Source organism: Bos indicus, chromosome 16, assembly GCF_029378745.1.
Source record: "Bos indicus isolate NIAB-ARS_2022 breed Sahiwal x Tharparkar chromosome 16, NIAB-ARS_B.indTharparkar_mat_pri_1.0, whole genome shotgun sequence".
NCBI lineage: Eukaryota > Metazoa > Chordata > Mammalia > Artiodactyla > Bovidae > Bos > Bos indicus.
The window spans coordinates 31,547,614-31,571,308 of record NC_091775.1 but is presented as its reverse complement, the minus strand read 5'-3'; the positions used below and the strand labels follow the sequence as shown (position 1 = coordinate 31,571,308).

The 23,695-nt window shown below is 40.5% G+C and overlaps 1 protein-coding gene across 1 annotated transcript; it reads right to left on the bottom strand.

Moving 5' to 3' along the window:
* Window positions 1–567: 567 nt before the first annotated feature.
* On the bottom strand, window positions 568–4,323 carry LOC109570788 (histone H3.3C-like). The gene is made up of 2 exons (XM_019976971.2): window positions 3,944–4,323; window positions 568–839 (listed from the first exon to the last, which is right to left on the bottom strand). The coding sequence occupies exons 1-2, from the start codon at window positions 4,244–4,246 to the stop codon at window positions 732–734; spliced, it is 411 nt and encodes a 136-aa protein (XP_019832530.2). The 5' UTR covers window positions 4,247–4,323; the 3' UTR covers window positions 568–731.
* Between the last annotated feature and the right edge of the window lie 19,372 nt (window positions 4,324–23,695).

Sequence of the window (23,695 nt, the reverse complement as noted above, 5' to 3'; positions counted from 1 at the left end):
TCGAACCAGGATTTCCTCCATTGCAGGCGGATTCTTTACCAGCTGAGCTACCAGGGAAGCCCCAGTAACCTCACCTACTTTACGTCTGTTTTTTAAGTTATTTATTTATTTAGTTTTGGCTGTGCCGGGTCTTCGTTGCTGCGAGGGCTCTTTTCCAGCTGTGGCAAGTGGAGGCTACTCTCTAGTTGTGGCGCATGGGCTCCTCATTGGGGCGGCTTCTCTTGTTGTGGAGCACAGACTCGAGAGCACAGGCTCAACAGCGTGGCACATGAGCTTACTTGCTCTGTGGCATGTGGGGCCTTCCCGGATCAGGGATCGAACCCATGTCTCCTGCATTGGCAGGTGGATTCCTTACCACTGAGCCACCAGGGAAGTCTATGTCTATTTTTAAATGTAAAGTTTTTACTGATTCAACCCAGACTTTACTTTTTAGTGTTTCCATTTTCTAATAATAGCAAATTCAATTTCCTGCTTTATTCTTCCCTGTCACACTTATTCCTCACTAATGTAATCTGCTTTCATTATTTATTAACCATCTGCTTCCTCTCCACTCCCATTAGAACATAAATACCAGAGAGACAGGGATTCCTGTTTATTTTTTATTTTTCTCTTTGTGTTTTGAGACAGTGCTTGTTTCACAGTAAACTTGGGGATGTGAATGAGCACTTCCACCAGAGGCTCAGGGCTACTCCAGCGGCGTCCCAGAGCTCTTCTCAGGCCTCGTTCTCATCTTACATGGGTTGTGGCTGTCTCCTTTTTCCTTCAAGCCATGGAAAGCTCTTATTCTGGGAGTACATTCTTGCCAGATTACTGTGCTGCTTGGACTCAAGGAATACAACCTGTTGAGTGGAAAGAAAATAGATTAAAAAAATAATCAAGAAACTTCATCTAAGCCAGTAATCACTTAAGAAATCTTACTGAATGTTACAGTATGAGGCTGCTTAATAGTGCCCACTAGCCACAAGGGCTTCCTAGGTGGCACACTGGTAAAGAATCCACCTGCCGATGCAGGAAATGCAAGAGATGCAGGTTCAATCCCTGGGTACAGGAAGATCCCCTGGAGTAGGACATGGCAACCCGCTCCAGTATTCTTGCCTGAAAAATTCCCTGGATGGAGGAGCCTGCTGGGCTACGGTTCATGGGGGCGCAAAGAGACGGACTTGACCAAGCACACACACACACACAAGCACATACTGAATCACAAGCCCTAAGAAAGAGCCTGAAGAAAGTAATGCAAAAGAAGAGCAGAGTCCAATCTGAATACAGCTTTACACTTTGCAAGGTCTTGACCTTTTCTCATTTCAGTAGCTCAATATCACCTAAATGACAACCCTTCTAGGCAGCTGCACAGCTCCTCTATCCTTAAAGTAAAACACAATGAAATAAAATCATACAAAGCCACCTTAAATTTTTAACATAGGAAATGAACTATTTGACCATGCAAAAAGCCAAAACCAGGTCATCCCTCAGAAAAATGTTTGTATTTTGTAATATCAATCAGCAAATACAAAAGAGTGATCAAAGACAGCATTATCATTTTATAATAGTAACCTAATTATTGATGGCATAACTTGCTTAAAAATTACCTATTAGAAGACAAATAACTTTTAGTCTACATTTTAAATTTCATTTTATTTTATATTTGGGTAAACTATTTTTTATCATAGCTTCAAATTTTACAAAGAAATAAAATTTAAAAATCAGTATTTACAAAAGTGTGTTATAGCCATTTCAGTATCATGTCAATATCTAATTATTGATGAGATAATCTTATGTTGTCAGTTAATGCTTACATTTTAATAAATAATTACATCTGTAAATAGGATTTCCCTGGTGGTGCAGTGAATAAGAATTCACTTGCCAATGCATGGGACATGGGTTCGATCCTAATCTGGGAAGATTCCACATGCCTCAGAGCAACTAAGCCCCTGAACCACAACTACTGAGCCTGCACCCTCCAGAGCCTGTGCTTCAAAACAAGAGAAGCCATCACAATTAGGAGCCTGCACACTGCAACGAAGAGTAGCCCCTGCTCGCTGAAACTAGAGAAAGCCTGTGCAAAGCAGTGAAGACCCCAAAATAAATAAATTAATTAAATACATACATAAAATGTTAGTGATTGTGTGATTGTACTTGTAACAACAACCAAAATGATGTAAATAATAGTAAAAATTTCTTAATACATCTACTATGCTGAGGAAATATTGAGCCAAATAACTAAAAAAAAAACTTATATTAGTTCCAGCTATAAATGTGTATTAACAGTTACATTTAACTATGTTGAGGAACATTAGTATGTTTTCAGAATTGGAACTAAAAGTCTTTTCCCTTAATTTTTCCTATGATAAAATCGTAGTAGTTTTTGCAGCAAAACAAAACATTAATTTATGGTATCATTTTTAAAAATCTATTTATTTCCATAAAATTAAATTTAAAAAATCAGCAAATACTGTGAAAGGATTAGATATAAGAGGCTGTTGGTCCACTTATAAGATGGTTTATTTTTAATGTTAGCTTCTGTATGGTTTTATACATATAATAATATTTAAGCATATTTTGTGTATAAATAAGTAAAAGTAAAGGTCATATTGGAGAAGGCAATCGCACCCCACTCCAGTACTCTTGCAGGGAAAATCCCATGGGCAGAGGAGCCTGGTAGGCTGCAGTCCATGGGGTTGCTGAGGGTCGGACACGACTGAGCGACTTCACTTTCACTTTTCACTTTCATGCATTGGAGAAGGAAATGGCAACCCACTCCAATGTTCTTGCCTGGAGAATCCCAGGGACGGGGGAGCCTGGTGGGCTGCCGTCTATGGGGTCACACAGAGTCAGACACGACTGAAGCAACTTAGCAGCAGCAGCAGCAGCTTCCAAAGAACACCCAGGACTGATCTCCTTCAGAATGGACTGGTTGGTGTGAATAGCTCGGCTTGTATTATATTCTAGGGCCCTTATAAATCAATCCCCCCATCAGTGTTTGCATTATCACCTAGAGGGTTAGTTAACATGTGGTACAATGAGGACTGATAGAAGGTATAATGTGCAAAGCACTTGAACTATGTAGGAAAACAGGTGCAGTCTAGTTAGGAGAAAACCAACTGTACTCTGAATCCCACGCATCTTAATGGCAAGACTCCCCCCACATGTCAATGTGAAACACTTAATTTTAAAACAGGTGCAGTCTAGTTAGGAGAAAACCAACTGTACTCTGAATCCCACACATCTTAATGGCAAGACTCCCCCCAACATGTCAATGTGAAACACTTAATTTTAAAATGTTGACTCTACAATATACAAAATAGCTATTATAAATGTGTATAGTGTATTCTATAGCTGCGAGGTTTACTTTTTTTTTTTTTTTTTTTTAAGGAAACTGCAAGTTATGCTGTGGTTAAGACTTATCTTCATCCCTTGAAAAAGCCCACATTCTATCACAGTGATGTATGGTCAGACTTAACAGCCCCAACTGTTAAAAACACTTGGATCAAGTCATAATCACTTTTACTGCAAAAGGACCCAGTATAGATTTATCAATTCTAGTACCATAATAATTACCCAACAAGCCGTTAACCTACAGAAAACATGCATCATGAGAAGCAAGAAATATCACTTGTCCCTTCTGCATATTAACAACTTGTCTTTTCTGAGCAACAGTGCTCATATTAACTGAGGTCTGTGAAGGCCACTTTTCCCATCATCCTGAGTGAAAGATGGAACGACTTAAGTACAAATGCAACACATTATAAACAATTTCCTACCAAAAAAAGTCACAAATTAAGCCAAAGTATTTTACAGAATTTACAAAACACCATAAAAACTGTTTTCACTGAAAGCTCCCCTCCTGCCCCCTCCCCTATCCAGCGAGCCAACTGGATGTCTTTGGGGCGTGATGGTGAAACTCCAAATGGATCGCGAACAGATTAGTATCTTCAGGCAAACCCACCAGGTACGCTTCGCTAGCCTCCTGCAGCGTACGGATGGCGGCACTCTGGAACTTCAAGTCGGTTTTGAAATCCTGGGCGATCTCCCTCACCAACCTCTGGAAAGGCAGCTTCCGAATCAGAAAATGGGTGGATTTCTGGTAAGGACGGATTTCTCGGAGGGCAACGGTCCCGGGCCTGTAGCGATGAGGTTTTGTCATCCCGCTGGTAGAGGGGGCGCTTTTCCCGGCCGCTTCGATGACCAGCTGTTTGCGGGGCACTTTCCCACCCGTGGATTTATAAGCTGTCCTCTTGGTCCGGGCCATTTTCTTTGAGACCGCTGCCCAAGTCTTAGGCCACTTCTTCGAATGCGGCGCCGCGTCTGCTGCCCAACGGAGAGCCGAGCGAAGCGCGGAACCCCCTCCAACGAACAACCAAACCGCTTTACCGGGGTGTTCTTCCTAAATAAATACTCTAGCCTTACCCTGATGGACTGGCAGTTTTTTAAAGATCAGACAAAACAAAAATCTTGAAGAGTATGAAATACTTTAGAAAGACTATGTATTCATAAATAGTGGATTAGGCTTAAAATATTGTCTTAAAATACAGTTATTGATAAAATTTTCTAAGACAGGTATCACTACCATTTGGGCATACCTTTTATGTGTAAAATACATTTCATCAATACATTTTATCTGTCACTTCAGTAAATAACAAAATAATAAAATACAGATTATTATTTGTTTCATGCAAAACAAATAATACACTTGCTTTCCATAGAAGTTTTTCTCAGTTTTCAAAATACTTTCCCAAGTTCAGTGGTTACAACAACACTTTCTTGTTATTTTAAATATATACATGTGAAAATTTAGATTCCAATTAAGCAAATGTCTTGCCAGAGTTTTCACAATCATTTCTACAGAGCTAGTATGTAAATTTGTATCAATTCACCATCAGATCTTCCATTTTGTTTTCAACTTCTGTTCTTATCAGAGTCTGGATCAAATTGGTCTCAGTAAATGTGAAGTGTATTTCTTGGTTTGGTTATGTTTTTAGAGAATAAATTATGACTAAGCTAATGACTGCAAAAAAGCCAGTGAAAAGATTTTACATCTCATTCTTTGAATTTTATTTATTTATAAATTTATAATTTCAGCTTTGTTAAAGCATAATTGACGTAAAACTGTAGAATATTTAAAGTGTATCTCATGGTGGAATTCTCATCCATCACTTCAAATATTTATCTTTTTTTGTATTTGAAAATACAAATTCTACTTTTAGCAAATTTCAGTTACAAATACAGTGTTATCAGCTATAGTCACCATGTTTTACATTAGATCCTGAAACCTTATTAATCTTGTCACTGTAATCTATTCACTGTAACATTTACCACTCCCTTGTTATTTCCCAGCTTCTAGCCCTTGGAAATCATTTTTTCTACTCTCTGTTTCTATGAATTTGACATTCCACCCCCTCCCCAGATTCCACATATATGTGATAGCATGTAGTCTGGCTTATTTGTTTTGCAGAATGCCTCCAAATTCCATCAATGTTTTTGAGAATGGAAGGATTTCCTTTTTTTCATGGCTGGTTAATATTCCATTGAGTATGTTTGTGTGGCTTTTTATTCATTCATCCTTTGATGGACATTTAGGTTGCTTCTATAAAGAACCCTCCTGCCAATGCAGGAGACATAAGAGACAAGAGTTCGATCCCTGGGTCAGGAAGATCCCCTGGAGGAGGGCACGGCAACCCACTCCAATATTCTCCCTGGAGAATCCAACGGACAGAGGCGTCTGGCAGGCTGCAGTCACAGGGTCGCACAGAGTTGGGCATGACTGAAGGGACTTAGCACACACACACACACCTTGGCTAATGGGAATAATGCTGCAATGAACATGGTAGTGAGACATCTCTTTGATACCCTGTTTTCATTTCCTTTGCATGAACGCTCAGAGGTGGAATTACTGGATCACACTGTAGTTCCGTTTTTAATTTATTTTGAAGAAACACCATAATGTTTTCCATAATGGCTGTACCAACGTACATTCCCACCAACAGTGTACGGGGATTCCCTTATCTCCACATCCTCTATAATACTTGTAGTGTCTTATCTTTTTGATGATAAGCTTTCGGACAGGTATGAGGTTATATCTCACTGCAGTTTTAATTTGTACTTCCTGTTGCTTAGTGATGCTGAGCACCTTTTCATGTACCTGTTGGCCAGTTGTATGTCTTCTTTTGGAAAATGTCTATTTACGTCCTTTGTCCATTTTAAAATCATATTGCCTCCCCCCACCCATTGAATTGCATGATTACAAGCATTTTGGATATTAACCTATTATCAGATTTATGATTTGCAAATATTTTCTCTCATTCTATGGGTTGCCTTTTCATTTTTAAAATTGATTGCTATGCAGAAGGTTTTAAGTTTGATGTGGTCTTCTCATTTATTTTTGCTTTTGTTTTTGCTTTTGGTGTCAAATCCAAAAAACTCTTGCCAAGACTGTCATGGAATTTACTTCTGATATTGTCTTCTAGGAATTTCATGGTTTGGGTCTCATGTCCAAATATTTAATCTGTTTTGCATTGATTTTTGTGTATGGCATAAGATAGGGGTCTGGTTACCTTTTTTGCATGTGGCTGTCTATTTTCTCCAACATCATTTATTGAAGAAACTATTCTTTCTTCACTTTATCTTGGCTCCTTTAGTTGATCACTGATGTGCGAACTTATTTCTGGGCTCTCTATTCTATTCCATTGATCTGTGTGTCTGTTTTTATGTCAATACAATATTGCTTTGATTCAGTTCATTTCAGTTGCTCAGTCATGTTCAACTCTTTGTGACTCCATGGACCACAGCACACCAGGCTTCCCTGTCCATCACCAACTCCCGGAGCTTGCTCAAACTCATATCCATCGAGTCGGTGATGCCATCCAACCATCTCATCCTCTGTCATTCCCTTCTCTTTCTGCCTTCATTTTTTACCAGCATCAGGGTCTTTTCAAATGAGTCAGTTCTTCACATCAGGTGGCCAAAGTATTGGAGTTTCAGCTTCACCATCAGTCATTCCAATGAATAGTCAGGACTGGTTTCCTTTAGGATTGACTGGTCTGATCTCCTTGCAGTCCAAGGGGCTCTCAAGAGTCTTCCACAACACCACAGTTCAAAAGCATCAATTCTTGGGCGCTCAGCCTTCTTTATGGTCCAACTCTCACATCCACACATGACTATTGAAAAAAACCATAGCTTTGACTAGATGGACCTTTATTAGCAAAGTAATGTCTCTGCTTTTTAAAATGCTGTCTAGGTTGGTCATCTTCCAAGGAGCAAGCATGGCTCCTTGGAAGAAATTTCATGGCTGCAGTCACCATCTGCAATGATCTCGGAGCCCAAGAAAACAAAGTCTGCCACTGTTTCCATTGTTTCCCCATCTATTTCCCATGAAGTGATGGGACCAGATACCATGAACTTCATTTTCTGAATGTTGAGTTTTAAGCCAGCCTTTTCACTCTCCTCTTTCACTTTCATCAAGAGGCTCTTTAGTTCTTCTTCACTTTCTGCCGTAAGGGTGGTGTCATCTGCGTATCTGAGGTTATTGATATTTCTCCTGGCAATCTTGATTCCAGCTTGTGCTTTATTCAGGTTGGCATTTTACATGATGTACTCTGCATATAAGTTAAATAAGCAGGGTGACAATATACAGCCTTGACGTACTGCTTTCCCAATTTGGAACCAGTCCACTGTTCCATGTCCACTTCTAACTGTTGCTTCTTGATCTGCGTACAGATTTCTCAGGAGGCAGGTCAGGTGGTCTGGTATTCCCATCTCTTTAAGAATTTTCCACAGTTTGTTGTCATCCATACAGTCAATGGCTTTAGCGTAGTCAATAAAATCAATTGCTTTGATTACTATCACTTTTAATATAATTTAAAGTCAGAGAACATGATGCCTCCAGCTTTTCTTTTTTCTCAAAACTCTTTCAGCTCTTTGGGTCTTTTGTGGGTCCATGCACATTTTAGAACTGTTTGGTTTATTTTTGTAGAAAATGCTTTTGAAATTTTGGTAAGGCTTACATTGAATCTGTAGATTGCTTTGGGTAACATGGACATTTCTTTTTTTTAATATAAATTTATTTACTTTAATTGGAGGCTAATTACCTTACAATATTGTATTGGTTTTGCCATACATCAACATGAATCCGCCACGGGTGTACACGTGTTCCCCATCCTGAACCCCCCTCCCACCTCCCTCCCCGTACCATCCCTCTGGGTCATCCCCAGATGACCAGCCCCAAGCATCCTGTATCCTGCATTGAACCTGGACTGGCGATTTGTTTCACATATGACATTTCAACAATATTAATTTTTCCAATTGACGAGCATAGAGTATCTTTTTGTTTTCATTTATTTTGTAATCCTTAATTTCTTTCATCAGTGTCCTATAGTTTGTAAAGATCTCTCATCTTCTTTGTTAAGATTATTCCTAGGTTTTAAAAATTCTTTTTGATCCTATTAGAACTTAAAAATCTAAAGCTCAGATTATATTTTCTGCAGATCTTACCTCCTTTCTGTTGAGTAGGTTCTCTAGCTGTTGAAGCACCATTTATCAAGGAAGACTGTTCAGATACTGAATATTTAGTTTTATACTGTTTCATTCAATATAAATGCTTTAATAAGTAGAATTTTAATTAAGATATAGCCTCAAATTCCTATGTGATTACATAAATTTGATATATATAGAAACAGATGTCTATATTTAGTAAATTATTTAGGTAATTTCAAGTATCAAGTACTATCCTTTTGGCCTTTCAGTCCCAACACTGGGTTGGCTATTAATACTTCATGCTGGTAAGATAATGTTATTTTTCTATTAATTCTATCAAGTTATTTGGTGAATTTCTACTTAGAAAAGTCATAAATAAAGGCTTTTTTAAATACTCTGTTTTTCTTCATGCGTTATCATTCAGTTCTACCATATTGAATATTTCTAAAATTACTCTAGTTAACCATGCTTCCAAAAAGAACAAAGTGTTATCCAAGGGTGAATTCTGTCAATGCTGCAATCCATGGGGTCCCAAAGAGTCAGACATGACTGAGCAACCAAATAACAAGAGTGAATTATTATTTTTTTTTGGTGATTGTTTCTCATAAAGATTCTCTCTGATAATCTATCTTATAAAAAGAGTAGAGAATAAACTCACAGGCTGTGAAAGAGCATAGTGTTTACTAGTCAGGAAAGGAATTACAATTTATTAAATTATTTATTTATTTATTAATAAATAAATTATTAAATTTATTAGATTATCTATGGATGAATACAGATATAAACACTTTACAGACTTCAGCCAACCACATTACATGTGAAGATATCATGTTTGAAAAAAGACAATCAAAGAATTAACTATCTAGTCACAATATCAGTGTATAGTGCAAAAGGTATACTTGCACTACTTGCAATACTATACTGCTATACTTGCAATACTGTTGAGGCATTGTTGAGTACTGTTACTACTACTGTTGCTACCATTGTCACTGTTTTATAGCTATTTACTGGCTCTGATTCATTGAATCCCTAACACGCACCAAAACTGAAATTAGCTTTTAAACAAATCTCATTTAATACTCAGAACATTGCTGAAAGTAGGCGACATGGTTAATTCAATCTTACATATAAAATACTCAGGCAAAAATCATGAAATAATCTATACAGTGTCACATAATAACTGATAAATTTTAGATTTAAAACTGAAACCAAGACCTTTTTGATTACACTCTCATAGCTAGCAAATTATATTCCATAGGAAATCTTTTCAGTGAGAAATAAATTATGTTAGGTACTCACTAATGGGTTTGGTTACAACCCTAATACCCTATAGCTTATATCATCATTTAAAAAATCATATGTATTTATTTTGGCTGCACCACTCAGCATGTGGTATCCTAGTTCCCATATCAGGGATCTAACCTGTGTCCCCTGCAGTGGAAGTGTGGAGTCTTAACCACTGGACCGCCAGGAAAGTCCTACTTTTAATAAAGTTTCTTTAACTTTATTCAGGAAAATGAAGAATAAGCAGACATTCACATGTATTTAGGGATGGAGGTGCCTGGGTGGGATCTTAAGCCAACAGGAAATCTGGCATGCCTAAATATTATTTCCAGCCCCTCATACTCTTACCATTGTAAGAATAGTCATTATATTATTTCATATATAAAAACATTCAGAAGCTGTGCCTTATGGTCATTAGTGTATTTATTTCTCATAAAAATGTAGAATGGTAAATCAGGTATTAATAAGGAGGTATTATAGGGAATGTGTAAAGATTTTTTTTTTGCTACTTAATTCATTCAGATGTTCCTGATCATGAAATAATTCATCAAGTGTCACACAGTAACTGACAAATCTATAAGACGATCAGCAGTGCATTTCTTATCAAGTCTTCAGATTTTTCTCTGGCTTAGTTTTGCCTTTCCCTCAAGTATTTATAAGGACAAGATGAGGACCTTATCAAAAGGGCCTTGTCTGTCCACTCATCTTGACTTCAGACAGGTTTTTTTCTTGATCTCCTGGAAATAACACATTACAACAGCCAAGGTTTTGCTTGAAAAGGCAAGAAGGCTCTATGGCCACTCAAGTTACTCCCTGTGGTGCCCTCAGCCACCAAGTAAGAGGTCTGATTGCCCTGAGCCTGCCCTGGTGCATGGAAGTCCAGGCCACGTTGGGGAGGTATCATGGAAGTGCTCCAGAAAATCCTGCTTCAACTGCAGACATGGGAGTGAAGTTACCTCCAGAGGATTCTAGCTTCTACTTGTCCTGATCCCTCAGCCCAGAGCCTTCTCTACTGAGGGCCCAGGATCAGAGAGCAGAAAAGAGCCTTTCCCACTGTACCCTGTGTAAACTCCTTGCCCTATGACCATGAACAAATATTCAATGCCACAATTTTGGAGGTTAGTTCATTAAAAATTACTTTAAGAGCAAGAAAAATAACACAAATGTGCAAGTTCAGGAGGTTCCATAGCACATACACTGCAATCTGTTTCCTTCCTCTCCTGGGTTTGTATCTGGAAGCAAGAACTGTTACGTGTCTGTATTTCTTCCAGATTTAGTAATTGAGCAGTGATATAGCACTGACACTCTGACAAGCATTTTTCTCAGGGCTTTTCCTGTGTTTATTCATGTCTTCTTCATTTACCGCAGATACTCAGGTGGCAGGATGAAGGGAAATCCTCTGTTCCCATCATTTTCCAAGAATGGAAATCTTAACTGTTTTTCAGTGTTGTCTTTTGAATGCTGTTCCTCTCCTCAGATAAGTATATTTTTCATAATATATTCCCTAATACTTTTTTATTTCATTCCTCAAGTTTCCTATCTACACACACACTTTTCTTTCTTTAAAAAATAATTTTTATTGGAGTGTAGTTGTTTTACAAAGTTGTGTTAGTTTCTGCTGTACAGCAAAGTGAATCAGCTATGCCTAGACATATATCCCTTGTTTTTTAGATTTCCTTATTTAGGTCACCAGAGAACATGAGTAGAGTTCTCTATGCTATACAGTGACCACAACAAATTCTAGAAAATTCTTAAAGAGATGGGAATACCAGACCACCTGACCTGCCTCCTGAGAAATCTGTATGCAGGTCAGGAAGCAACAGATAAAACTGGACATAGAACAACAGACTGGTTCCAAATAGGAAAAGGAGGACATCAAGTCTGTATATTGTCACCCTGCTTATTTAACTTATATGCAGAGTACATCATGAGAAACACTGGGCTGGATGAAGCACAAGCTGGAATCAAGATCGCTGGGAGAAATATCAGTTATCTCAGATATGCAGATGACACCACTCTTATGGCAGAAAGTGAAGAAGAACTAAAGAGCCTCTTGATGAAAGTGAAAAAGGTGAAAAAGTTGGCTTAAAAACTCAACATTCAGAAAACTAAGATCAGGGCATCTAGTCCCATCACTTTGTGGCAAATAGATGGGGAAACAGTACAAACAGTGACTGACTTTATTTACTTGGGCTCCAGAATCACTGCAGATGGTGACTGCAGCCATGATATTAAAAGATGCTTGGTCCTTGGAAGAAAAGTTATGACCAACCTAGACAGCATATTAAAAAGCAGAGACATTACTTCGCCAACAAAGATCCATCTAGTCAAGGCTATGGTTTTTCCAGTAGTCATGTATGGATGTGAGAGTTGGATTACACAGAAAGCTGAGCACCAAAGAATTGATGCTTTTGAACTGTGGTGTTGGAGAAGACTCTTGAGAGTCCCCTGGATTGCAAGGAGATCCAACCAGTCCATCCTAAAGGAGATCAGTCCTGGGTGTTCATTGGAGGGACTGATGCTGAAGCTGAAACTCTAATACTTTGGCCACCTGATGTGAAGAACTGACTCATTTGAAAAGACCCTGATGCTGGGAAAGACTGAAGGCGGGAGGAGAAGGGGATGACAGAGGATGAGATGGTTGGATGGCATCACCAACTCAATGGACATGAGTTTGAGTAAACTTCGGGAGTTGGTGATGGACAGGGAGGCCTGGCGTGCTGCAGTCCATAGGGTCGCAAAGAATCAGACATAGCAACTGAACTGAACTGAACTGAGGTTCTCATTAGTTACCTATTTTATACATGGTAGCACATATATTTGGAGAAGGCAATGGCAACCCATTCCAGTACTCTTGCCTGGAAAATCCCATGGACGGAGGAGCCTGGTAGGCTGCAGTCCATGGGGTCGAGAAGAGTCGGACACGACTGAGTGAGTGACTTCACTTTCACTTTTCACTTTCATGCATTGGAGAAGGAAATGGCAACCCACTCCAGTGTTCTTGCCTGGATAATCCCAGGGACGGGGGAGCCTGGTCGCACAGAGTCGGACACAACTGAAACGACTTAGCAGCAGCAGCAGCAGCAGCACATATATTTTCTACCAAGCTGGGAAGCAATAAAATTCTTAACTTAGAGATGTATTATTTTACCTCTTCTTTTGCCTCCTTGTTCTTCACTCTGAGGAACAGCAATTGAGATAGGGCAATCCTGGAGAAAATATGACACCATCTATCTTCTTGTTATATACCTCATTAATGATCCATTTGATTTCTTGCAGATTTTTGTGGTGCATCAGCAATGATAGAGATTTGTACTACAGCATTCCAAAACTTGAACACTACCTGCTTTGTTTTAAACATGGCAATTCTCTCATCTTCTAGAATTTTCATTTGTACCGAGGCTGGAGGTGGGGGTGGGGCTGCTACTTACCTTTTCATAGCTAAATTTCATGACCTAACACAGGAATGGTGTGATTAGGTGTTAAATTTTGAGCCAGAACATATATTTAATCCTACAGTTTTGGGTTATCCAAAATTCTTTGTATAGGAAAGATTTAATTATATATTTTTACTCAACCCACTGGTGAAAATACACTATTATTTTAGCTCATTGACTACACAGTTTTGTGCATACACAATGACAGGGACTTTTTTTTAAATGAATACACAGAGACTGAGGCATAATCAAATCTACAAAATCAGTTGCATTCAGAGAAAAAGAAAGTGATAACGAATAAGACAAGGATTAATGTAATTAGATAAGTATATGCTCAGAGAGAATGTGACATTTTACAGTTGAATTCCTATTATTGCTGCTTTCATCTGGAAAAAAATTTTAGTTGTTTGATAAACAAATGTCTACTGACTCAGAAATAGTAAAAATGGTATTTCCACCAAGAATGAAACTTCTTTTTATTCTCAACATATTCGTTTTTTTCTCTTCACTTTGAAAATTTCAGTAGCAACTCTATTTGGGGAGGTCTTTTTCTCTCATATAACTTGTTTTCTTAATCAGAGAGTAATAATGTGTGGTTCTGGGATTCAATTTTTGAAGTAAAATGTTGACTCTGAAATGCCACACTCATCCATGAAAACACACAACAGTCTGCACAGAGCAGGGCTGCCTTCACTCTGAAAGTTCTATGATGACTGGTTTCCATGGTAATGTGATGATGCGCATCCTACGTTCCATTCCAATTGTCACTCTGTGAGATTCAAATTTAGTGACAGATGAGAAGCTGTCACCCTCACACCTCAAGTGTTTGAAAATGGGAAATCTGAATTGTTATTTTGGAGGTACGTTTATATTGATACTCTAAAGGCAGGTTATTTCTTCAAATGGATGATTAACTTTGAGTGAAAACATATTTTTTCTCACCTTTTTTTCCCATTTCTGCCACTGTAATTTTTCTATAGACTTATAAGTCTATTATACAGCTTTGTTGTATTACTTAAGGTATTTTTACAATTCTGCTGTCAAGCTGGCTGCCTCAAATATTTTCCTAAATTTAGAAAAATATGCTATTCCTAATGCCAATTTTGTACACACTCTTGCAGAGCACAGACACAAGAAACACCACACAGCTCTCATCGAAACAGGGGAATCTTGACAAAAGGAAAATTACAGCTCAACTCTTCTGAATGTATATGTCAAAATCTGAAACCAAATATTATCAGGAGAAATGTAAAAAGGAAAGCAACTGGACTTTCCAGGCAGGATTTCCATGGGTTGATAAGGACAAGATCACAGGCTGCTTGGGTGTTACCTGGGAGTGTGGTAAGAAGGGACAGTGCCATTGCATTAAGGAATGAACATTTGGCAACTGGTTCAGGGAAGGAGTGTCTGTCTGCAGTACTCAAAGAGAGTCCTGGGATGAGGTGTTCAGGCCGAGGATATGGAAGGGACGCTCAAAGGGAATATGGGAATATAGACCTTGTTACAGGGTCTATAGAAGGATGAGTTTATAGAAACTGGATTTTGGTGAAGAAAGACTTGAGCCCTCGTCCATTCTCAGACAGGCCTTGGTCCAGGCTGCTCAAACATATACCTAGATCTAAAGTCAGTGAGACATTCAGCATCACAGACATCACAGCATCACAGAGTTGGACTGTGAAGAAGGCTGAGCGCCAAAGAATTGATGCTTTTGAACTGTGGTATTGGAGAAGACTCTTGAGAGTCCCTTGGACTGCAAGGAGATCCAACCAGTCCATTCTGAAGGAGATCAGCCCTGGGATTTCTTTGGAAGGACTGATGCTAAAGCTGAAACTCCAGTACTTTGGCCACCTCATGGGAAGAGTTGACTCATTGGAAAAGACTCTGATGCTGGGAGGGATTGGGGGCAAGAGGAGAAGGGGACGACAGAGGATGAGATGGCTGGATGGCATCACTGACTCGATGGACGTGAGTCTGGGTGAACTCAGGGAGTTGGTGATGGACAGGGAGGCCTGGCGTGCTGCAATTCATGGGGTCGCAAACAGTTGGACCCGACTTAGCAACTGAACTGAACTGAACTGAACTTTCCTCTCACATAACTTGTTTTCTTAATCAGAGAGCAATAATGTGTGAGGCTGGGATTCAATTTTTGAAGTGAAGTGTTCACTCTGAAATGCCACACTTGTCCATGGGAACACACACTAGTCTAGACAGAGCAGGTGGACTCAGAGTGGGCAGAGATAATTCTTGACAGAGCGGGACATTTGGCTTAGGCCATTGTGAAGCCATCTGATGGCTGATCTGAAGCCCTCTGATGCTCAGAAGCCATCTCGAGAGCCCTTCAGACCAAACAGACCACTCACTGGTCACTTGAGGCGGTCACCTGGTCATTGTGAAGGTATCATGTGAGACAGTGACAATGTGGAGATGCTGGGGAGGATGGCCACAGCTGAACTTCCTCTGGTCCTTTGTTACTGTTCAGTCACTAAGTCAAGTCCGACTGTTTGTGACCCCATGGACCGCAGCGCACCAGGCTTCCCAGTCCTTCACCATCTCCCAGAGTTTGCTCAAACTCATGTCCATCGAATCAGTGATGTTGGTCCTTTAGAGGGGATTTATTTGGAGGAAACTCCTGTATATGGATCAGGGATTGAAACATGGAGGCAACATTCTGAAAGAGGATGTAGACTGTCATCTTGGCTCAGACATCTCCTCGGGGCTTCAAGTCTCACCCACTGTAAACCTGGGGTGGGAGGATTTGAGAATGTGAGTAAGGGGAGGGGAGCTCTTGATTCAAAGGTGCAGCACATTATCTCAGTCTTGGGTGGTTCTCAGGGATTCAGGGAACTCTGTCAACAGCAAGCAAGTACATTCCTGTCCCAGATGCATCACTCATCATAGTTGTGACTCTTGGAAAGTTTGTCTAAATTTCATTGTCTACCACTGAAAACATGGATTACAGCACCTGCTTTTTATGGCTTTCATCTGAAACTGGACTGATGTGGGGATCAGAGGAGACAGTAATAGATGTTCTTTGTGAGCTGTAAAGCATCCTTCCTGTGCATAGACTGGAGAGAACGCTTCCTTCCTCCCTTGCTCTGGTGCCATCCAAATCACCTCTCTGGATTCAGCCACTAGCACATGCCTAGCTTATTCTTGCAGGCATTCAATAAGTGAATACTCAAAAAATCATGAAGCAGCAGCCCTTTTTTTTTCTTAAGGCTTTACCTGTAATGAGTCATTTTTGGCCACTTTACACAATATGAATATGTGGGTCATATTAACATTTCTACATCTCAGAACAGGGAATCGGGGTACAGAGAAATCTACGTCACTTTCTCAGGCATGTGCTTCTAATAAAGGGGATTTGAAATCAGGCCGTCAGGCATGGTCACTGTGCTTTGCTGTATATCTAGAATGTCTCTGCTACACAAAGGTGTTTGCCCACAAAACCTAAAAGGCAAGATCTTCCTAAGTTCAACTTTGACTCTGGAGGCTCTGCTGGGCTGTCCGTTAATAAGGGATCAAAGACTGGCCTGTGAGCCAATTATCAGCAATTTCATTGTCATCTTCTGAAATCAAGGTAGTAGTTCTATCTGCTGTAATTCATTTTCCAGGATCTTGCTTCAGGGATGAAAGAAGAAACATTCATCTGATGTCAAAAAAATCACCCACTAGCTGGGCCAGAATAATCCACTTCTGGCCACACAACAGGGTGCACCCTATCAATGACTCAGAAGAAGGTACTGTGAAAAGTGACTCTAAGTTCATTCAAGAGTGATTATTCTAGTTCATTCAGTGTTCCATATTTAAGAAAGAACTATAAAAATTCTAAGCCATATTCTTCCTTTAGATTATTTGAAACTTCAAATTGACTGACTCAGTTGGTAGTTTTATAACTATAAAAGTGATGATGAATTTAAAACTCAAAATTCAGTTTATGTTTAATAGTTAAGATGGCCTCAGTCATGTTTAGACTTTAGCTGGTTTTTTAATATTAGCTGAAATAGATCTATCTCTGAAGCCACATTTCCAGATTTTTAAATATTATTAGATATTATTTCCGGAGAAGGCAATGGCACCCCACTCCAGTACTCTTGCCTGGAAAATCCCATGGATGGAGGAGCCTGGTAGGCTGCAGTCCATGGGGTCACGAAGAGTCGGACACGACTGAGCGACTTGACTTTCATTTTTCACTTTCATACATTGGAGAAGGAAATGGCAACCCACTCCAGTGTTCTTGCCTGGAGAATCCCAGGGAGGGGGGAGCCTGGTGGGCTGCCGTCTATAGGGTCGCACAGAGTCGGACACGACTGAATCGACGCAGCAGCAGCAGCAGCAGCAGCAGATGTTATTTGGCATGAAATCATACTAAAATAAAAGTTGAACAGATAATACAGAAAGTTCCCATATCCAGTCCCTCCAGATTCCCCTATTAACTATATCTAACATTACTGTAGTACATTTGTTAAAATTAGCAAAACAATGCTGGTGCATTATTAATTAATTAAAAGTCCAAGTTTACATTAAAATTCACTCATTGTGCTGTGACATTGGGTGAGTTCTAACAAATATATAATGTCAGGTGTCACCATACAGATATCTGCACACCACTGTTCTCAGAAGCATCAAAAGATGGGACCTACCCCAAACTTCATTGTGATCAATGGATAAATAAAATGTAATATATACTTGCAGTTAAATAATATTCAGCCAGAAAGAAGAAGTAAATTTTGAAATATGTTACATATTCAAACATGGATAGACTATATATATATATATATATATATATATATATATATATATATCAGTCGTGACATCAAGCAGGCATAGAAAAACAAACAAAATATTATTCCATATATATGAGGTAAACAGAATAGCCAGACAATCAAAGACAGAAAGCAGTGATTACTAAGAAGTAGAAGCAGGGGTGAAGGTGAGTTATTTCTGAATGGGTACAGAGGTTATGTAAGATATGATGAGAAAAATTATGTACAGACAGTAGTGAAGGGTACATTGCATTGTGAAGGTAATATCACTGAACTGACTACCTACAAATTATTACAAGGATAAATATTATGTATATTTCAAATATATATATATAAGTAAAAAAAAATCCAATCAATAGATGAGGAACATAGGAGCAGCATGTGTGAAACTATCCTGCAATATTTCAGGAAAAATGGAAATTTGGCTGAACTTTAAAATGGGAAGGAGGAGCCATGTGACACTCACACTGAAACAGCCTGCATTTTAGTGTACCCTTTTTGAGACTGACTCTATTCAACTGAATATGTTCCCATGAACTTGAAAACTGAAGGCTCAGTTGCTCATTTTTTCCAAGTTCCTCTCTTCCGTGAAAGTGTGAAAGTGTTAGTCGCTCAGTTGTGTCCAACTCTTTGTGACCTCATGGACTGTAGCCCATCAGGTTCCCCTGTTCGTGTGATTTCCCAGAGAATACTAGTGTGGGTTGCCATTTCCTTCTCCCAGGGATCTTCCCGACCCAGGAATTGAATCCAGGTCTGTTGCCTTGCAGGCAGATCCTTTACGATCTGAGCCACCACTTAGCCTTCCTTCAGTCCACCTAGGACGAGGCCCAGTAGCAGCTCAGTCCATACTTTTCAACCCCTCACATCCACACACACCCACCCCACGTCCAGTCAGACAAGGCTTGCTGAGTAATTCCTGAGCAGCACCACCGACATCCTGACTCTTACTCTATGTCCTCTTAGCTCCCACTGAGTCCCTGTTGGAGGATCTGCCCAGTGACCGGGCAGAGGAGAAGGCCCCGCCTACCCCCAAGGTAAGTTCGCCTTTATCTGAGATAAAATTTTGCTTTGTTTCTTTTTAACTAATTCAGACATGAAAATGTAACGCTGTACGTTATAGATGACGTATACAAACCCCCTGTTTGGGGAAATGCTGGGTAAAAGTTTGTTATCAACAAATAACTGATTCAAAGAACATTTGGAAGATTGGCAGGATCAGTTACAAACTGAGCAGAATGAGCATCTCCTTCCGCAGAAAATATTCCTTCTTTTTAAAAATATAATTTTTATTTACTTATTCATTTTTAGCTATGCTGGGTCTTCACTGCTGTGCAGGCTTTTCTCTAGCTGCAGAGAGCAGGGGCCACTCTCTAGTCGCAGTGTGGGGGCTTCTCACTGTGGTGGCTTCTCTTGCTGCGGAGCACAGGCTCTAGGGCTCGCTGGCTTCAGCAGTTGCAGCTCCCAGGCTCCAGAGCACAGGCTCAATAGTTTTGGCACCCAGCCCCAGCTGCTCTGCGGCAGGTGGGATCTTCCCCGACCAGGGATTGAACTCATGTTTCCTGCATTGGCAGGCAGATTCTTTACCACTGAGACACCAGAGAAGCCTGAAAATATTCCTTCTTGATAATGATTTTTTTTTTTCTGGTCAGCATGGACTGACTTGGAAAATCTTCCATGAAAAGCTCAAGTGTTTTCCAAAAGTGTCTTCACAGTTTTCTTTTGAGGAAACTGACTCAACTGTGGCTTTACAGATGGTTTCCTAAGGTCAGCGATAGAGAGCAGACCTGAGCCCACAGTGCAGAGGATGCTGTGACCTTCACAGTGCTCTCTTTTCTCTGATTGCAGGTGGATGGGACAGACGATGAGAACGGTACATGTGTTGGAACCACTCCTCTGCTGATGGGAAATCTAGCTGATGCTGATGAAGAAGATGGGACTTTCCTGCCTGCTGGGATTGGAGAGACACTCACCCCATTCTGGGTTGCTACAGGGAATGAGGGGTGGGGATGCAGCAAATGAAATTGATTTCCCACTGGGAATGGCAACCCACTCCCATATTCTTGCCTGGGGAACACCATGGACAGAAGAGCCTGGTGGGCTACAGTGCATGGGGTTGCAACTGAGCATGCATGCAGCAAAGAGCAACCCCATGTTGCACAGTCCCTGGAAAACACGAGAATGGTTATCGGATGTGAGTTTGTGTCTATGAAAGTTGAGTGTCCCTCTGTGAGCCTGTTGGTGTGATTGTAAATCTGTGTGTGTGGAGGAGTGCCTGTTTCCTCAGGAGCTATTTCCCACTCACACAGCACGATACACCTGTCAAGGTTTTGTTAAAAAAAAAAAATTTCATCATCACTGCTCACTATCTGTACAGTCACTCATTCTTCCTTCACACAGGTGTTCCTGGAAATGTGGATAATATTCTCTCTCCTCGGATGGAGATGGAGCAGAAGACAAATGGCCCAAGCTCTTGACCTCTTAAAGGGAAAAGTCAAAATGGGAACCCAGGCAAGGGTTCCAATGTGGACACTCTGAAACACCAACCTGTACTTATCACTCAGCCACAGGATCATCAGTCCTGGGTCAAGAGGGGTCCTTGTTTTTCAGACTATTTCATATTGAGCATGATCCCCATAGCTAGAAAACCAAAGGCTTCTTTTTTTCACGTTTTCCCTTTCTTCTCACCTTTGCCTTCAGTCCACCAACATAATGCCAAACCACAGTTTAGTCTATATTTATTAACCACTCACATCCACACACACCCATCCCTCTTCCACAGCAATGAACTCTCTCTAGTTCCTGAGCGCCACGACCAGCATGCTGATATTTACTCTGTTCTCTTAGCTCCCCCTGCGGACCTGTTGGAGGACATGACTAATGACAAGACAGAGGAAGAGATCCCACTTACTGCTAAGATAAGTAAGCTCCCCTTTCTTTACCTGAGATGAAAATGTTGGTTAATCTCTTTTTCCTTCCCAATCAAATGTAGACATCTGGCAATGTTCAATATAGATGATACTTACAATTTCCTTGATCGGGGGAATGTTGAGTGAAAGTCTATTACCAACAGATACTTGGTTGCAAGGACATTTCAAAAATGACAGCATCATTTACAAATTGGAAGATAGTGAGCTTTTTCCCCAAACAGAATATTTTTCCACTGGAAAAAGAATTTTGTATTTGCCTGTCAACATGGACTTGGGAAGTTCTTCCATGAAAAGTCAGAGAGTTTCCTGCAGGTGTCTTCACTGTTTTCACTGGGGCCATAAACTCTACAACCTGTTTCCAATCTGGTTTCCTAAAGTCACCCAAAGAACTAACTGTACCCACCATTCATAGGATGATGCCATCCCCAGAGGTTTAAAATTTTTTAATTGAATTTTAGTTGATTTACAATATTATATTAGTTTAAATGTATAGCATAGTGGTTCAGTGTTTTTCCAATTACACTGCATAAAAAGTTGTTGGAAAATAATGGCTCGGGCTTCCTTGGTGGTCTAATGGTTAAGAATCTACCTGCCAATGCAGGGGCCATGGGTTCAATCCCTGGTCTGGGAAGATCCCACATGATGCAGAGCAACCAAGCCCATGTGCCTCAACTACTGAGCCTGCACTCTAGAGCACAGGAGCTACTAATACTGAGCCCGTGAGCCACAACTAGTGACGGAAACACGCCTAGAGCCTGTGGTCCACACCAAGAATACCACCACAGGGAGAAGCCCACGCACCATAATGAAGAGAAGCCCTCACTCGCCACAAATAGAGAAAGCCTGCACCTCGCAATGAGAACCCAGCACAGCCAGAAATTAAATAAATCAATCTTTTTAAAAAAGAAAAAAATTATGGCTCTAATTTTCTGAGCTCTACAATACATCCTGGTTGCTCCTCTGTTTTATACAAAGTAGTTTGTACTCTTTAAATCCTTACAACACTCATGGCCCTGAGGAAGGGGGAACCTTTCCTTCTCCGCATTGGTAACCTCTAGTTTGTTCTCCGTTATCTGTGAGTCCTCAGTGTCCTCTCCTCTCTCTTTCCAGGAGGATGCAACAGCTGGTGAAAACCGTACGTATTCTGAAACCACTCCTCTTCAGAGGAGAAAGCTAAGTGATGAAGAATGTGGGGCTGTCTTGCCCGCTTTGGTTGGAGAAACACCCTGATTCTGGGTTCCCACTAGGAAAGAGGGTGAAGGATTTAGTGAAAGAAATGAACTTCCCTCAAAAGAGCGTTGAACTTGTTGTATAGTCCCTGGAAACTGTGAGATCACTTAGGTGATGTTGGCTTGTGTGTATGAGGACTAACAGGCTGTCCACATGTGAGGTTACGGGTATGATTGTCAATCTGTGTGTATAAATGTGTTGATTCCCCAAGATCTATTTCCCACTTACACAGAACATTCCTGTCAACTTTCTGTTAAAAAAAGCCTCATTCTTCCTTCACCACAGCTGTTCCCAGAGATTTGGATAATATTCTCTCTCCTTGGAGAGAGATGGGACAGAGATAAATGGCCCAAACTCTTGACTTCCTAAAGGGAAAAGTCAAAATGGGAACACAGACGAGGGTCACAATGTGATGCTCTGGACCATTGACCTGTACTTATCACACAGCCACAGGATCATCAGTCCTGGGGCAAGGCGGTCTCTGCTCCGTGTACATGCCTGGCAGCACTAGACTCTCCAGAGGTCCCAGACACTGCCCATCACTGTAAGGTGGCTCACAGAACCCAGAGCAGCTGTCGGTACATTCAACAGCCAACTTGGGCAGAGTCAAGCATGTGAAACACACCCAGAAAGCTCACAGATTCTGAGAGGTGTGAGATTCCACGTAGGACAATGCAGGCCAACATCTTTCAGTGCTGGGGTCATTGTTTAGCATTTGACCAAACACAGCAAGAATGAGGGAGGTATTTATTGTGTTGGATAATACTACCACAAGCCTTAGAAATGTTAGAATCCTGTAAACACTCACCGATGGCACAGTGGCAAAGAAGTCTAATTGAATTTGATTGTTAGTCCTGGTGCCCATCAGCCTTTTTACAAACCTCCTGCACAGCTGGGTTAGAGACATCAGCACTCACTCCAGCCTTCCTCTCTGCAATGAACTGTTCCTCTGGTTGGATGGCTCATGGGAGTGTGAACTGCCACCAATCAGTGGACATGCACACATTGTTCACAAAAAGAAGGGAAGAAAATGGCACATGATTGATAGCGTCAATTTTTAAGCAGTAGGATCTCAGTATTTTCTAACATTTATGTTTGATTTTCCTTCAGTTCAGTTCAGTTCAGTTGTTCAGTGATGTCCAACTCTTTGCAAATCCATGAACTACAGCACGCCAGGCCTCCCTCTCCATCACCAACTCCTGGAGTTTACTCAAACTCATGTCCGTTGAGTCGGTGATGCCATCCAACCATCTCATCCTCTGTCGTCCCCTTCTCCTCCATCAGCATCAGGGTTTTTTCAAATGACTCAGCTCTTCACATTAGGTGGCCAAAGATTTGGAGTTTCAGCTTCAACATCAGTCCTTCCAAAGAACACCCAGGACTGATCTCTTTAGGATGGACTGGTTGAATCTCCTTGCAGTCCAAGGGACTCTCAAGAGTCTTCTCCACATCACAGTTCAAAAGCATCAATTCTTTGCCACTCAGCTTTCTTTATGGTTCAACTCTTACATCTATACATAACTACTGGAAAAACCATAGCCTTGACTAGATGGACCTATGTTGGCAAGGTAACGTCTCTGCTTTT